The sequence below is a fragment of the Atta colombica genome, unplaced genomic scaffold (assembly GCF_001594045.1).
Source record: "Atta colombica isolate Treedump-2 unplaced genomic scaffold, Acol1.0 scaffold163, whole genome shotgun sequence".
Taxonomy (NCBI): Eukaryota; Metazoa; Arthropoda; class Insecta; order Hymenoptera; family Formicidae; genus Atta; species Atta colombica.
In genome coordinates, this window is record NW_017259254.1 from 70,056 (window position 1) to 87,438 (window position 17,383).

At 32.2% G+C, this 17,383-nt stretch overlaps 3 protein-coding genes across 4 annotated transcripts; 2 read left to right on the plus strand and 1 right to left on the minus strand.

Annotated features, from left to right (window-relative positions):
- Positions 1-3,737: 3,737 nt before the first annotated feature.
- Positions 3,738-7,434, plus strand: LOC108685982 (peroxisomal targeting signal 1 receptor). Its single transcript, XM_018191000.1, has 9 exons — positions 3,738-3,867; positions 4,623-4,987; positions 5,129-5,242; positions 5,325-5,748; positions 5,828-6,371; positions 6,431-6,599; positions 6,675-6,832; positions 6,911-7,078; positions 7,269-7,434. Exons 2-9 carry the CDS (start codon positions 4,646-4,648, stop codon positions 7,306-7,308), a joined length of 1,959 nt encoding a protein of 652 aa, XP_018046489.1. The 5' UTR covers positions 3,738-3,867; positions 4,623-4,645; the 3' UTR covers positions 7,309-7,434.
- Positions 7,435-8,842: 1,408 nt separating this feature from the next.
- LOC108686048 lies at positions 8,843-13,535 on the minus strand. Of its 2 annotated transcripts, XM_018191104.1 has the most exons (5): positions 13,057-13,535; positions 9,660-12,910; positions 9,435-9,549; positions 9,157-9,345; positions 8,843-8,997 (listed from the first exon to the last, which is right to left on the minus strand). In XM_018191104.1, the coding sequence occupies exons 2-4, from the start codon at positions 12,882-12,884 to the stop codon at positions 9,164-9,166; spliced, it is 3,522 nt and encodes a 1,173-aa protein (XP_018046593.1). In that variant the 5' UTR covers positions 12,885-12,910; positions 13,057-13,535; the 3' UTR covers positions 8,843-8,997; positions 9,157-9,163. The 2 variants fall into 2 exon arrangements, with proteins under 2 accessions (XP_018046593.1, XP_018046592.1); XM_018191103.1 differs by having other exon boundaries at positions 8,843-9,345.
- A 1,390-nt stretch (positions 13,536-14,925) lies between these two features.
- On the plus strand, positions 14,926-17,366 carry LOC108686049 (cytosolic non-specific dipeptidase). The gene is made up of 5 exons (XM_018191105.1): positions 14,926-15,341; positions 15,626-16,076; positions 16,180-16,608; positions 16,694-17,167; positions 17,258-17,366. Exons 1-5 carry the CDS (start codon positions 15,307-15,309, stop codon positions 17,300-17,302), a joined length of 1,434 nt encoding a protein of 477 aa, XP_018046594.1. The 5' UTR covers positions 14,926-15,306; the 3' UTR covers positions 17,303-17,366.
- The last annotated feature ends 17 nt before the right edge of the window (positions 17,367-17,383 follow it).

The following is a 17,383-nucleotide window of genomic DNA, read 5'->3' on the forward strand; positions in this document are numbered from 1 at the left end:
TATATATATATATATATGTGTGTGTCTATAAAATTATTAAATTTTGCTTAAATATCAATACAAGTATTTAATCATTAGCGAAAGCAACAATATATAAAGTAATATATTAAAATATAATGTGAAAAACTTGTAATGCTTAAATTCTAAGATTCGTAACATATTCTCGTAAAACTTGTAAGAATTTACAAATGTAATTTTATACAATCTTTGCAGATAACTTCTTGCTAGCTGTAAGATTTACGAGAAATTGTTAGATATTTATGAATCATACATGGTATACACGCATAAAATTAGAACATCAGTCATAAGTTTTTATAAATCTTATGAGATCAAATTACGAACCTCATGATTCTACTTAGAATTGATCTATTAGTTTCAAAGAGCGTGTTGATAATATACGCAGTTAATTTCAGTAATGATTTTCAGTAATGATGATGAATTGTAGAATACCTGCTTACTCATATTATCAGATAATAAGGAAAATATAATTTTATCCTTTGAGAAGATTTTGTTTTAATACCAGGCAACGTCTATTTTTAATTACAAAAATTACTATTAATTATACGTTTATTATATAAATAATCACAATCATCATATATTTAACACAACTATCAACTTTTAATTCAATTTTCCAAAAAATATTATTTCTCGTTATTTATCCGGAAAAAAATGTTTATTAATATAAAATATAATTATATATGTAATATTTTTTCCCGGATAATCAATTCAAATTTCTTCCCAAACAAAATGCAATTTTAATTTTGCAAACTAGAAAATAATAAAAATAATGTATAAAAATATATATATATGTAAAACATGATATAGCATAATTTGTGTGAATATCTTTATACGCGTTTTAAACTATTACTCGGGTAATAGTAAAAAACATTAATGGTAAAAAGTTTTTACCATTAATGTTTTTCTTATTTACCGACGATTAATATTTATCGACATATCTTCACCGATGTGAACCTGGCGCTCAACTTTATCAAAAATAAAAATTAATACTGCAGGCCGTTTGTACTTCGTTTGTACTTGTTTGTACCGATCATTATTTCGTTTGTATCTTAAACAGTTAAACAAAAAGTGAAAAATAAAAAATGGCCAGCGCGCAACTTTAAAATTTTTTAATTTCAGCGCGTTTCAGTTTTTGCGCAACCCCTATATAGTATCTCCGAATCCTTTGAGGTATAAACGAAAGTAATAGAGGTACAAACGGGTACAAACGATTCTCTTTCGAATGCCGTTGGTCTCATTTCGATATCTTTAAAATTCGCTAAATTTGCTATGTAGGAGTTGCGCAAAAACTGAAACGCGCTGTATCTCCGAACCCTTTGAGGTACAAACGAAAATAAGAGAGGTACAAACGATTCTCTTTCGAATGGCATAAATGAAATTAAAAAATTTTAAAGTTGCGCGCTGGTCATTTTTTATTTTTCACTTTTTGTTTAACTGTTTGAGGTATAAACGAAATGATGATCGGTACAAACAAGTACAAACGAAGTACAAACGGCCTGCAGAATTAATTTTTATTTTTGATAAAGTTAAGCGTCAAGTCACATCAGTCATATCTTCGATAGATAACCATATATCTATCTTCCAGTTACCATCTATATTTACTTTTGATTCGATAGATCCTACTTTTCACCGTACTGGTCGCGAGAGTGTTGGCATATTTCATCATACATCTGCGTTCAATTTGATCACACGCTTTAAATTTTTATGTCCATTTCCACCAATATAGATTAACTTTAATCTCGGTTCAACTTATTCTTCGCCCTTTTCTAATTCTAAAAATTAAAAAAAGATGAAGAATAAGTTGAACCGAGATTAAAATTAATCTACAGATCTAGATTAAAGATAAAATTAATCTTGGTAGAAACAAGCATTAATGAATTCGATCACTCGCACTACACTGGACTAGTGCATATATTAAAAGCTGCTTTATATAAAATATCTCAATATGCAATATAATCAACTTCGACAATTAAATACATGTATATTTTGTTAAATAATGTAATAATATCATTAGTAGATAGTCAATCGTTTAAATATTTATATACTTTTACATTTGAACTTCGCCAATTTCATGTATACAGGATAATCCATTTAAATCGATCTAAAATATCTCACTTATTTTTGATGATGTAAAAAATGTTTTAAACGAAAGTGGTTTCGAGGGGGACGTATTTTAATCAATTTACTTTTATTCTAGGCGAAGGCGCCAAAAAAAATATGGAGAGAAAATCACTTCCACTCTTTTAAATGGAATTATATAATTTTTTTTAAGTAAAAGAATCATATTGTATAAAAAAATTATACAATTCCATTTAAAAAAATAGAGGTGATCTTCATATCTTTTTGGCACCTCCACCTAGAATAAAAGCAAATTTGTCTAAAATGGATCCCCCTCGAAACCGTTCCACTTTAATTTGAAACATTTTTTATCATCAAAAAATAAGCGAGATATTTTAGATGATCGATTTAGTGGACCATCCTGTATAACAGCTTCTAATATGCACTGATCCACTGTGTAGCAAGTAACCGAATTCACTATTATTTCTATCTTTATTGTTTATTACACATGGAAAAAAAAATGATAAAATGAAGCCGACAGCGCGTGAACAGCCAAAAGGTACCTTTTCATGCTGACGCTCATTTTCAGCGTCAAAATAGATCATGTAATCAAAATTGATGCTTGATATTCGTCGATTTTTATTACATATTTGATTTTGATTTTGACTTATTTTGATGCCGAAAAAAGCTTCGAGCGTCAGCATGAAAAGATATCTAAACGAAAACAGCCATATAATAAATTTTTAGCGCGCCAACATTGTACAACTCGTCAAAGCCATGGATGACAATCATCAACAATGCAGTCAATTTTATAGATTATATACATGTACCTGATAATACTCGAGTTTTCACCGTGCTGTCGATATATCTGGTCAAGAAAGTGATGAGAATAAATAGAGAACAATTCAGATTTCCAATCCACCAAAAAAGCTTCTCCGAGATCCTTGCCATTATTAGCTCGGTATTATTAGCACACAGCAGCAATCAATGTTTTATACGTCACGACGATTGAATAACACTCGCGATCACTATTCGCGTCCATGAGCCCTTTTTCGGATAATAATTACGAGAAATATGAAATGTCCTCCCGCCTTCCGACTTCGATGTGTCCCGCAATAGGCAACTGAATAACAAGTTCGAGAATCGCAATATCGCAGTTCAAAATTTCGATAATCGAAGGAATTCAACATGGCCGAAGCCAATCAGCGTTCAGCAGCTTCGACTGCCTAACGTCAATTCAGGTGTGTTCGGGGAAACGCTATTAGCGCTATGTATCATTCTATCCTTGTTTTATGTCTAATAAACAACGAAGATAAAATAACAGAGTAGCTAATAGTCTCTTCCCGAACACATCATTCGTCACTCGCCGCGATCACAAATATGCACTTCTCGCAAAGTGCAGAAGGCGCAGATTATTGAAATAACGGACGAAATAAATAATGTATTGTTCCGAATTCATTATTAAAGCAGATTAATATATTTTTCTAATCAGCGTCCTATCGGAAAAAGGAGAGATGTATGTTTTCCGTTTTCCAAGTTTCTCCTCCGGTAACTTTATCTCTCTTTTTCTCGCTGTCTCTCTCTTTCTCTCTTTTACTCACCGATCTATTGCGCGCGTTCGATCGGCGAGAGTCCAGTCCTCTTCGTACTTTTCCCCTTCCTCAGTTCCGGTGCAAAGTCTCGATCACCAAAATCTTGCTGCTCTGTAATGTTCTGAAAGAGTACGTCACAATAACGTTGAGTGTGTAACAACAAGGACGGAACGGACGAAAACGACGAGGAAATATCGAGGTGATCATTGTTTTTACGCGGCTCACGAGCGAAACAACACTGACAGAATTGGTTGACTAATATCATCAAACTTCACGCGATGAGCATTTCTTTTTGACAATCATACGCTAACTTCGGATTCTGAACGCTCAATTGCAGCTATCTTCTTGTCCTTCTTGTCTTTGAACAATTTATTCTACATAATACGAGATTAAAACTTTTGCAATTGCCTATCTATGCTTTACGCGTATGATACATTGACTTTTGTCTACAACTTTCTATGACTTTGCAATTAAATTTCGTGTACCTAAAATATTTATCTCTTTGATTCATTAGGTAAAATCACGTTTCATATTATATGTTCAATATTTCTTGCGTTTTACCACTTTTTATCTTTTACCTTTTTGCCTCTTATTCTGTTTCTTCGTTTTCTGTCGCCCAAGATAAAAATGAATTTTGAAAAAAACAAGAAACATATGATGTAACAAAAAATATGATTGTTGAAACAGTCGCAAAAAGAGAATATAGCAAGAGATAAAAAGCAATAAGCAAAGAGCACTGTAGATTAGGCTTTAGTATCTACTGTTGAACTCAATATATACTTAATATTTAATGTAGATAATATAGCATATTTAATGTAGATAATATAGCATATTTAATGTAGATAATATAGATAATGTAGATAATATAGATGTTTATATAAAAATATATAAGAATATATAAGAAGTATATAAGAAATATATAAGAAAATAAAATAGAAAATTTTTTCAATACAGGAATCCAATAACAATATAAAACGATGGCATTTCGTGAATTAGTAGAAGGAGACTGTGGAGGTTCCAGCTCTCTAATACGTTTGGCATCGCATTATGTGCGAGATCATGGCTTCAAGGAAGAAGGAATTCATCGACCATTTAGTTCGTCGGAAACGTTCCAAACACCGGACGCAGATCAATTGGTCCAACAATTCTTAGAGGAACCTGCCTGTCCACAGACGTTTCGAATGGATAATCTATTACAAGAAATGAGGGAAATAGATCAGAGTATTCATCCCCCAAAAACTGGACCTGAGATCATAAGGGAATTAAAGAATGACTTGGACAAAGCTTGGGGACCTTATCTTACATCTCTTACATCAGACGTAATTTTATTAAATTTATCTTTATACAATTATACTTATTTCTAGCATTGTAAAATATTTCATTATTGCAAATTAATTATCCTACAATTCTTAGAGAAATCTGCTTGCCTGCAGATATTTTGAATGAATAATCTATTACAGGAAATAAGGAATCAGAATATTCATTCAGAAACTGGATCTGAGAGCATAACGGATTTACAGAATGATTTGAATACAGCTTGGGGAAATCCTTATCTTACATCTAAATCTCTAGACGTAATTTTATTTAATTTATTTCTGTAGAATTGTAATTTATTTCTAAATTTATTACAAGATAATTATTACAAGTGAATTATAGGAACTAAATGCAGACGATATATGGAATGCATCTATTTTACCCGTTCAAGAGGAGGAAGGCACAAATTATGAGATAAATGAATTTGGTTTAGATCCAAAATGGGCAGAAGATTTTTTGGAATATAAGACAGATGCTGTACAGGATATTACTAATAAAAATAATATTGTTCAAATTAAGGAAGCTGAAGAGCCAAAATTGGCATACTCAAGGTTTATGAAATTCATGGAACGAGAAGGTGATATTCCTATAGAAAGCAATCAAACAGCAATCAACTTGAATGGTACAAGCGAGGAATGGATAGAACAATTTATAGAAAATGATGCAGCTAATCTCAATGACAATACAGTTTTGAATAAAGTAGAAGAAGAATTAGAATTTGCAGGTACATGGATAGACGAATTTGTAAAAGAAAATTCTGTTGCAGGTAATATTTTTTTTGGAACTAAGCATGTGTGTCTTTAATTACAATGACTCTATTAATATAAGAATAATTAACATTTTAGGAGATAATATGGAGTCATTATGGAAACGATTTCAAGAAGAATGGGATAAGATCTCTGCAGATGGAAACTCCTATACGCACCCGTGGTTATCAGAATTCGACACATATTATGATCCATTTAATAAGGAATATGATTTCTCTGAGACAAATCCTATGAAAGATTTGCCAAATGCTTTGGCAGAAGGCAAGAAACGACTAGAGGCGGGTGATTTACCAAGTGCTGTACTATGTTTTGAAGCTGCCGCTCAACAGGATGAAAATAATATTGAAGCCTGGTTACTCCTTGGCAAGACACAAGCTGAAAATGAGCAGGATCCTTTGGCCATCTCCGCTTTAAATCGTTGTCTGTGTTTGGATCCATCGAACAGCGTTGCTCTCATGACATTAGCAGCTTCTTATGCAAACGAGTCTTACCAAAAGCAAGCTTGCCTAACACTAAAGGAATGGTTATTAAAGAATGAAAAATACAAACATCTTGCAGGTTCAGAATCTAATATTAAAAAAGATGAACATCCGAATTTCAATGTGTCTACCTTATTATATGAGTAAGTCAAAAGTCGTTTTAATTTTAGGACATTTTTTTTTACATGTTATTTCGTTGTAGCAAAATATATGATGAAGTCAAAGATCTGTATATTCAAGCCGCAAGAATGAATCCTCGAGATGAAATTGATGCGGACGTACAGTGTGGATTAGGTATATTGTTCAATTTATCGAATGATTACAACAAAGCTGTGGATTGTTTTCAAACAGCGTTGCACGTGCGTCCCGATGTAAGTAAAATTTATTTCTGTAAAATTTATTTGTAATAAATGAAACTAATACACACATTTGAATATTCCCAAAAGGATTCCAGATTATGGAATAGATTGGGAGCTACTCTAGCTAATGGTCAACGATCAGAAGAAGCTGTAAATGCGTATCATCGTGCCTTAGAATTATCTCCTGGATTTATTAGAGCACGTTACAATCTCGGCATATCTTGCGTTAATCTTGCAGCATATCAGTAAATATAGACATAATTTTCAAACTACTTGTAAAAATAATGTATCAATGAAATTATTATATTAAAATTATGTTAAAGGGAGGCAGGTGAGCACCTTTTGACAGCATTGAATCAACAAGCTGCTGGAAGAGGTCCACAAGCTAATAGTGTACCTCCGAAAGCAATGTCGAATACAATATGGTCAACGTTAAGATTAGTTATATCATTGATGCGCAAATATGATTTAATGGAAGCCGTAGAGAACAGGTAAGAATTCTTACACAGAAAAGAATTCTTTGTTCAATTTTGTTTTGCATATATTTAAATACGAGCGATTATTTATATTTTTCTTTTAATACGATTTTATGAAATATTTTGTAGCTAATATAAATTGCGCCTATAAAAGCATTATAACAGTTACTCATGTATTTAAAATACCCATAATATATTCTTCTAGAGATTTACCAAGATTAAATAAGGAATTTGGAATAATGTAAACGGACACAAATGCTATCAGGGATTATACAATGGTTCATTTTTATATAGACTATTTAGGAATACATTCGGAATTACATAGGTAATCAACAAATAATAGAATGTCTTCGATATATTCTAACATTTAATTAAATTCTAAGATATTCTAATTAAACACAAAAAATGTACATACAAATAGATGACATTTAAGATATTGTTGAGTTATTGCATTTTTATATGTACTGGCTCTCTAACTTTGATATTCTGTATATACATATATAAGAAATATAAAACTGGGACAAATAACTCATTTAGTGTTAACGTAAAATATGATTTATGAATAACAATTGAATAATATTTCAGGGTAATCTAAGGTTTGTTCGCGTCGCATGCTCCAATATGCTCCTGTCATAACTCTTTCTTACTCCAATGCTCTCATTAGAGTGAGTAGGAACTATGGCAGGAACATGTTGGAGCATGCGACGCGAACAAACTTCTATTATATTAACTATAAGGATTTGTCAATATCTTACATTTCTAATATCTATTTTTGTTTTTATAAAAAATAGATGTAAGTGTATATTTTAAATTTATTTCTATTGAAAATATTCCAATTACTCAAATTTAAATCTTGATTCTATTCTAATTTTAAAATCTAATTTTAAACTCTCTCTTGATTTTGTCATAAAATTGTTATTTAAAATTTTATGTACACTCATGGACATTAAAAAGTTGTAGACTTCATTTTTGGATTAATTTCGAAAGACAACCTATTCACCAAACGATTGATTCTTATGGATCTATTAAGTGAGTAGGCTGCATTCTGAAACCCATCGAAAAGAAAGTTGCAATCTTTTTTATAAGTATATATACTGAAACTATTTTATGAATTATTATTACAACATTAATAAAAATATAGAATTTTATATTTCTTTCTTTTATTAATAGTTCTAATAGAATGATTATTGATTATTTTGTCAGGAATAGAAATCATGGATAAGATAAAAATGCAACTGAGAGGTTATTATGTATTTATTTTTTATGATGAATTATAAATATTATTAATCATTCTAACATAATTAGATTTATAATAAAAAGAAATTATTGCTAAAGGCACATCAAAGTTACATATTTTGTAACACTCAAAAATTGATTACATAAAACTACTCGTTAGTATCAACAGATTTGATAAAAACTATTTTAGTAAAATTCATTTCACTAAAGACATACCTTCTGTTCCAGAGCAGAATGAATTCGATTGATAATTAAACTCTGAAAAATCTTGATACGATCTGTGTATGTAGAGCATTCAAACATTGTATAATTATTTATATAATTATTTATAAATGCAGTCATTAATTAATTATATTTAAATATTTTTATAATTAATTATATTTTAATATTTTAATATTTATGATGTAATGCACTCCAAATATCTAATTTTCGTATACATTCGTTATTTTAGATAAAGCTTTATTAAGTATTACATCACTTTTGCTCTGGAACAGACTTTATATTTTTAGTTATAATATAATATATCTATATAGAACGATTCAACAGTTAATTATAGATGAATTCTATTTATATCTCTTTTCGAATTTCATTTAATAATTGATGAAAGTTATTGATTGTTAAAAATGCGTGCATCGGCACAACTATTAACTAATGAACATCAGTTTACATAACTGATCAGATTAATCAGGAACATATGTCTGAAATGTTTGTAGAAATGATTAATCTGCGAGTATAAGTGCACACAAAGTAATTTTCCGCAATATTGTTAAAATGTGATATATCGGAATTTATATTCGTAATTCCTTAGTATTATCACTTCCTTGTCTAGAAATTAGCTAAATGATATTTAATAAAACCTTATGTTCACAACTTTAGAGTTGTCAAAAGTTGTTGTCCAGTTTCCATTATCAATGATTTTACATGATCCGCATGCATAATTTGATTGCACATTTCAGTGCATCTTTGAAATGCTGCCATGTCATCTCTCGGCAATATGCGATGTAGACTTTTCATAGACAATGCATGCGGTAAATAATTCAGGATTTCTATAAAAATTCAGAAAAAATTATTGCATTATATACTGTCTATTGCATATTCTGTTCAGAGTATTGTTTATATTAAATGTTCGACTTACCTTTCATAATTTGTGTGTACAAGAGATGTAGCTCCTGTTCCATCGTTGAAGTGGCAATTTTGTTCCGTGTTAATTCAATAAGAAACTTCCACTCAGTATCCTTCGTATATTTATCCTGAAATATGTAAAAAGACATTAACTTATCTTATAAAATATTAGATAAAATATTAGACAAAATATTAGATAAAAATTCGATATCTCATTGTTATTGTATATTAAAAATACCTTCGCATATTGTACTACAGTTTGCGGACAGCTATCCATCAGAATTATCGTTACTTCTTCCGTATTCTGAATGCATAATGTCTTAAGAGATAAATTTCCGTCGATATTTTGCGTTTCGAGAAACTGCTTGACCTCGTGCAAACATTCAATCGGCAGAAATTCGCATGACAATACGGATTGCAACTTAAACAATTCCTTGGATATAGTCTTTTCGTTTTCGGATGCGTTGCTAAAATTCGTTATATCCTTAAAATCGTTCATGCTTAAAATTTTTTGGTAATCTTTGGCATACGGTGGCATTTTGTTCAAATAACTCGGTCGATATTTTGCGAACATAAAGTACTCTTTATCATTTTCTTCCTGATCCTCTTTGGGATCTGTTTTATACACTCTTGTTTGAGTTAATTTCCCTAAATATGATCGCACTAATAGTTTGAATGCCTCAATGAGAGCAAAATCTGATCGTATCTGATTTTTATTTACAGTTGGCCATTCCATCATGAATTTCGAACTGAAATAATTATGTAAATACTTCTCGAGAAAAACTTGCAAAGTGGTGGCTGCGTTGTGTCCGTCTCTTCCAACTCGCGATGGCAAATACTCCAGGAACACCTGTATGATTTGATGCAATGACAATGTATCTTCTTCTTCTATTATTTGTATCAGAATATCGGCGAAAGTAGTGTTCTTTATGAGCATCAAGGTACCAGCAAAATCCGAAAAAGTAGCAATCGTAGGACTTCTCTTTTTCATTGCAGCTACATCGAACAACAGTTCCCAGCGTTCCAAAACAATGTGCTTGATACATCGCACGGAAACTGGTTCTAATGCCTTCTCCGCTTGTTCTTGTTTGTCTGCTTGGATGTATAAAAGCGCCAAGGCGAGTTGAACGATATCGCTGGTTTCATGTGTTAGCAGAAGATTTATCAATTTCTCAGTAGCATATTCCCTTAGCACAGAACTGCCGAAGATCAATTTCAACAAATCCTCTTTCTCCAACTTACAGATGATCTCTATTATATTTTGTCCTTGGAAAAGCGCGTCCGCTTCGGATCCGCTTTTCATTGTGAGAAGCACATCTGTCAAGAACGTCAAAAGTCCTGCTGCGTCCTGACAGCATTTCCTGGATAATACTTCCGAAGGCTTTAACCCAGACATTTTGTAATAAGAAATACATAAATCCCAATCCGATTCATTTTCCGATCGTATATAGTAATCCGCGAGCAACGCGCACGATTGATTGTAGAGATTTTTTAATTTGAGATCGTTCTTGCGTGTCATATCATCGAATTCCTCATTATTCATATCATAGAAAACATCCTTTGCTAAGCGTATCAAGGCATGTGCTTCTCCCAGTAAATGTCGATAAGTGCTTGGACTAGAGGATTTGTGATTTCTTGCTGCACTCAATATATCGAAATATACATTCTCGAATTTAGGTAAATTCAAAGAATACATTGTCCATGAATTATCAGCTTTAGCCAGCAAAATTATATAATTCCTTGTATGCAACAATTTTTGTATTCCTAAAAACGGTCTTAAACCAATCAAACTTATCGGTTCGATCATATTGGGACAAGTCACTCTCGTATCATCTGTATTATTTGACAATTTCACGATATGATGAGAAAGACGTAATGTATAGGATTCGAGACCAGCCTCGGTCAATGCATGAAGTACTGTGTGCTCCAGTGCCACATGATGAACAGGTGCGGTGAATGGATAAGTGGTCAGGCATGTCGCATCCACAGAACTGTTGCTTGCCGCGGCAAAGTGATACAAATATCCTTCTTGCGTAGTACAAACAAAGCAACTTATACCTTGCAAGTATCTGTACTTGTCTGATCGCAACATAGACTTCTTCACACTAGTGATATTACATTCCTTCTTCATATACAATGGTTTCAACACCATGCATTTGAAGATTTCTAGAATTCCGTTTACCTTGGCATTACTATTTCCAGCATTGATTTTTAGACATAATAAATTTTTTATCATATAATTTTCAGACCAGCCTACATCAGGTGAAGTTGTTTTAATAAAGATCCTTATGTCCGCTGGATTTAATATAAAAGGACTGAGAGCATGACCTGGACCAACTCTTTCTAAACTTATCAATGGCAAATTCACCGTTAATGGCTGTGAAGAGGGATCAATAATTCCTTGCGTAATTAGCCTTTGCATCTCATCTTTTTCATTGTATATTAGATGTTCCCAGTCTATGTAATTCTTATTATTACTTGCCTTTGTTTTATTGAAATCACCTGTTTCTGACTTATACCATATACTTCCTTTTATGCCCTTGTGTTTTTTATCCTTAGATTTTACATTGGATATTACCGTCTCATTATTTTCAGATGTCACATATTGACAATCTTGATCTACAGCTTTGTGTTTTATATTTGTTCCTTGCAGTGACGCATCGTCATTTCCAAGACTACTGCTATTTTCTACAAGAGATGAATCTGTGGATATAGACGTTTTGTCGACGGAAGAAGAAGTGGAAGTTAAAGAACTAAGTTGGTCAATATCTTCGTACATTGAGTTTGTAAGACGAAAAACGGATAAAGTTGTATTATCCATGATTGCTATAAAATCCTCTATGATTTCCATGCGCGTAGGTATAAACGTGAATCCCAATGACCATGGTCTAGGCTCAAAATCTATAAACTTTATCTTTGATACTTGTTGCGTCTCAATCTTGAACTCGTGCAGAATGGCACTGTTTCCCGAGGCTATCAGTAAGTTTCCAGTACATTGGCAGCAAGCAATCAATGTAGGCTGCACGCTCAGAGGTAACTCTATCATTTCTAAGCTGTTCAAGGGTCGATTTAAACTCGGCGTGACCCGACCGGCAATCCTGGCTCGCATTGGCTGACTCTGATCCTTCGCTATAGCCCAATTTACATAAATCCTTACAAAATTAGAAGTAGCTCTATTTGCATGATTATTGCTCGCAGTATCTCTGAGATATTTTGATTCCAGCGTCACGACATAATCTCCCTTAGTGCAATGTACCATTTGATTGATCATATCCACTGTGGGGAAAACAGTACGCAGTTTAACGTCCGAATTCATCAGCTCCCATACCTCCACGCAATGTGTGGGCAATGCCAGTAGGAGCATCTCCTGTCCCTGGCTGATTGCTGTACACATCGCTGTAGGCTCCTCAATTTGGGCGACATTCTGCCCTAGAAAATTGTGTACCGTTATCACACGTACCATCTCTGCACTCCGTTCTTATCGTTTATCTAAATGAATAGAATAGAAATTTATTACTTCAGTTTCATCTATCTAATTGTTAAAAGTATGTTTTCAGAAACAAATTATTATATAAGTTAAAGATAGTAAAATGGATAACTAGAGAGTCAGATATATACATTCTCCCTTTACATACCTAATTTATCTAAGACTCTACAACTCTTACATGCAGTGGAACACAGGCATTATAATTATACTTCTATTTTCGTTGGAGTTTTTGCTTCGTTGACAATTATGTGAGCGTCGTAACGAATGAACATTCGATGTTTTCTTAATAATGCCAATAAAATATGACTCAACGCACGGAGTTACGATTTGTGGAGGAGCGACATGCTGTCAGGTATCTCGTTATGGAGCAACGGACCGGTGGAATCGTGAGTACATTTATTGGCATTATGTCGTTTGTGAGTTAATTTCACGAAAATCGATGCAACGCGACACACACGGTGGAGGATTCACGAGAGAGAGAGAGGCGTAACAGATCGCATCAACAAGCGCGATTGCGCGGGGTATTCTCGATCGGCGTCATGCTTGGCGTCATGCTTGAGATGCATTTCATTCGACGAAAATGATTATCTAACGCACAGTAGGAGGGAGAAAGAGAGAAAGAAAAGAATTGGTCTGTTTGACATTTCCTGGCAAATCGCGCTTGCGCATGAAGAGCTTGACAGCACGATGCATACATCCTTGCAGTCTCTGCATTGCATTATCCCTGCATTATGCTTATAGTCTGACTTAAAAAGAAATAGATATATGGGATTAGATATTCGGAAAAAAAAGAAAATAGATGAAAAATACAATTTGACTGCAAAGAACAAGTTGGAGTACACCATCGTTGAAGTCAAGTTATGTCGACAATAAAATCTATATATCGATGGACAATCTTTTGATGGATGTGCGTTTGACATGCGTACTGCTAGGGATAGTTTCGGGTGAATGTACTCACAAAGGAGGTGTCTTGTATGTTATCCATTTTGATAAGTTTTAAATATGTTATAAAGCATCAAAAAAATTAGATCTATATTTTTTATCTGCTTATCTCGAAGTTTTAGAGTTGAAACAATCATCAAAAATAATTTTTCATTTAAAAAGATTTTTTTCATTTACATTTTTGAAAAATGAATATGTTATTAAGAATATAAAAAATATCTAAATTTTTACTTATTACTTAAATTTTATATTTTATTTAAACTTTTGTGTGAAATTTTTTTATATATCATAATTTCATTCATATATCAAAAATATTCGCTGAAAATGAAAAAAATGTTTATTTTCGAGGGAATTGTTTCGACTTCTAACCTTGAGCTAAAAAGATAAAAAAAGGTCTAATATTTTTTATTTTATAACATATTACAAAATCCAACAAAATTGATGAGAAAATTTTTTGATTTGGAAAATTGTAACGTAGATAACGTATGTACGAATCGTTATTATGTTCGTACATACATGATAATGTAGATACGAAAAGCCTAATAACGTCCTAATCGAAATATTCAAAATCAAGGATAAAATCGAAGAAAATATATTGGGTTGTCCGGAAAGTTCGTGCCGATTTTGAAGGAAAATTGAAACGCAGAAGATTTAAATTTTTAATTTCATTTATTAAATTTAAATCTTTTGCGGCATGTAGTATTTAAATATGTAGTATTTAAATATATAAATGATACATATATGCATAAAAATATTTAAATGTTTTATATAAAATATACCACTACACTAGTAATGATAATTATCAATATTACAATAGTTGCATTTTTCATTTTCGAAGAAAATTGCAGAATAACGTATATTACAATTATTTCATTCTTATTCTGATGATTTTTTTTTTTATTTTTCTTATGATTAAATGAAACGTTTTATCTATGAATATTATTTATAAAATAAATTAATGTAATAATATGTCAAACAGAAAGAGTTACGTGAGAAAAATAAAATTGAAAAAATATATATGGACATTCTACGCCAATGTTCTGTATTTCACAATCACATGACAGTAGAGATAATACGAACATGTTTATTTGACATTAATTTGGATAGATAACGCTAAATAATTAATCATAATTTTTAATCATTTATAAAAACGTAAAATGCAAGATACTCTGCAATATTACATTTCTATGAGTTTCTGTGTAAAACATTTTGATTGGTCACATTCGTGTCAGAGAAGTGTTATGTTATTATTGAGTTCGCAGGACGTTCTTCTAGAGAAAAAAAGAGAGAAAGGAAGGGAGAGAGAAAGAGAGTGAGGGGAGAGCGAGAGAGGGAGGACGATCATGATAAGAGTATCTGACCACTGATGTATCAGTGTGCCTGAATCACAGCTATTGTATTTGGTAGTTGTGTTAGTTCCAGTTTGTACTGTGTGATCTGCGTTTGAATTATTACCATGGCGTTACCAATAGCATTGACAACTTTGTTTAAGTACGTTTCATTTTATTCTTTAAAATATTTCCAATTTGAGAACAAAAGCAAATATATTCGAAGAGATTTTTGAGATTCAATGTATATACATGTCTGTGTGTACTCAAGCAGAACAACAAGTCATTATGATATCAAAATGTTAAAATGATTCCAAAATGATCACAAAAATCATTTTTCAATTATTTTCGATTCATTTTGATATCATTTTAACGTTATCGTGACTTTTTCTGCTTGGGTACATTTTATTTATAATTAATTGATCTTTCACTTTTTCACACTTTTAGATACATAGATGAACAAAAAGAACAATATATAAATAATTTGAAAAAGGCAGTAGCTATTAAATCTGTGTCAGCATGGCCAGATTACAGAGACGAAGTGATTAAAATGATGAAATGGACAGAAGCAAGATTAGAAGATCTTGGAGCAATTACAGAATTGGCTGATGTAGGAAAACAGACTCTTCCTGATGGCAGTGAAATCCCACTTCCTCCTGTGTTACTTGGAAGTCTTGGCTCAGATCCGAAGAAAAAAACTGTACTTTTATATGGCCATTTGGATGTACAGCCCGCATTAATGAAGGATGGCTGGGATACTGAGCCGTTTACTCTTACCGAGAAGAATGGAAAACTCTATGGTCGAGGCAGTACAGATGATAAAGGACCTGTTCTTTGTTGGATACATGCATTGCAAGCATATAAAGCAACTGGAATTAAGATTCCTGTCAATCTCAAGGTATTTTCTCACGAAATTAAGAATAATTTGATATTGTTATTCAACATTTATTTTATAATATACATAACATTTATCTTAACTTACCTTTGAAATCTTTGCTTAGTTTGTCTTTGAAGGAATGGAAGAAAGTGGTAGTGAAGGTTTGGATGAACTTCTTTGGGCAAAGAAAGATAGCTTTTTAAAAAACGTAGATTATGTCTGCATATCTGACAATTATTGGCTGGGCACCAAAAAACCATGTGTCACTTATGGTCTACGAGGTATCTGCTATTATCTAATAGAAGTCACTTGCGCCACTAAGGATTTACATAGCGGTACTTTTGGTGGATGCGTATACGAAGCTATGGCAGATTTAATTTATTTAATGAATACTCTGGTCGATGTTAACGGTCGCATCTTGATAGATGGCATTTATGATAATGTCGCAGAATTGACGAAAGCCGAATTAGACAGTTATAAGGATATAGATTTTGATATACATGAATTTAGGAATTCGGTTGGAACTAAAGAACTAGCACATAAGGAAGATAAAGTATGTACATATTTAGTTTTTCTTTTCTACGAAAAAAAATTCTGAAATCTACATTAAATATAAGTCTCTATATTAATTTTTACAGATTAAACTCTTAATGCACCGTTGGAGGCAACCTAGTTTGTCTCTTCATGGAATAGAGGGTGCTTTCAGTGAATCAGGAGCAAAAACAGTAATTCCGAGTAAAGTTACTGGCAAATTTTCGCTTAGAATAGTGCCTGACATGACTCCAGATGAGACGACTGACAAGGTGATCAAATATATAAATAAAAAATGGCAAGAAAGAGGCAGTCCAAATATTATGAATGTGAGCTTGTTCCACGGTGGCAAACCATGGTCCGAAAATCCCGATCATCCGAATTACGTAGCTGGTCGAAAAGCTACTCAACATGTTTACAACGTAGAACCTGATCTCTCTCGTGAAGGTGGATCGATACCAGTTACTTTGACCTTCCAGGAAGTTACTGGTAAAAATGTATTGCTCTTACCAGTCGGTCAGGGTGATGATGGTGCACATTCTCAAAATGAAAAGTTAAATGTACATAACTACATCCAAGGGGTAATAACTATTGAAATTAACAATCTAAACATTTACTGATTTTTCATTGTAATCAATATATTAAATAATTTATTTTCTCATTGTTTCCAGACGAAACTCCTTGCAGCTTATCTATATGAAGTAGCTCACGTGTAATATTTTGCTATTGACAATAACTTATCCTGAGGTGCTTGGAATTTTTTTTTATTATTAATTTACTTTGAAGCATTATAATAT

Excerpts from the sequence above, each read along its gene's own strand:
- LOC108685982 (XM_018191000.1), top strand. The coding sequence starts at position 4,646 with ATGGCATTTCGTGAATTAGTAGAAGGAGACTGTGGAGGTTCCAGCTCT. Across the intron at positions 4,988-5,128 it reads TTACATCTCTTACATCAGAC|GAAATAAGGAATCAGAATAT; the intron begins GTAATTTTATTA and ends AATCTATTACAG. Across the intron at positions 6,372-6,430 it reads GTGTCTACCTTATTATATGA|CAAAATATATGATGAAGTCA; the intron begins GTAAGTCAAAAG and ends ATTTCGTTGTAG.
- LOC108686048 (XM_018191104.1), bottom strand. The coding sequence starts at position 12,884 with ATGGTACGTGTGATAACGGTACACAATTTTCTAGGGCAGAATGTCGCC. Across the intron at positions 9,550-9,659 it reads CTGTAGTACAATATGCGAAG|GATAAATATACGAAGGATAC; the intron begins GTATTTTTAATA and ends TACATATTTCAG. Across the intron at positions 9,346-9,434 it reads GTACACACAAATTATGAAAG|AAATCCTGAATTATTTACCG; the intron begins GTAAGTCGAACA and ends GAATTTTTATAG.
- LOC108686049 (XM_018191105.1), top strand. The coding sequence starts at position 15,307 with ATGGCGTTACCAATAGCATTGACAACTTTGTTTAA. Across the intron at positions 16,609-16,693 it reads TAGCACATAAGGAAGATAAA|ATTAAACTCTTAATGCACCG; the intron begins GTATGTACATAT and ends TAATTTTTACAG. Across the intron at positions 17,168-17,257 it reads TACATAACTACATCCAAGGG|ACGAAACTCCTTGCAGCTTA; the intron begins GTAATAACTATT and ends CATTGTTTCCAG.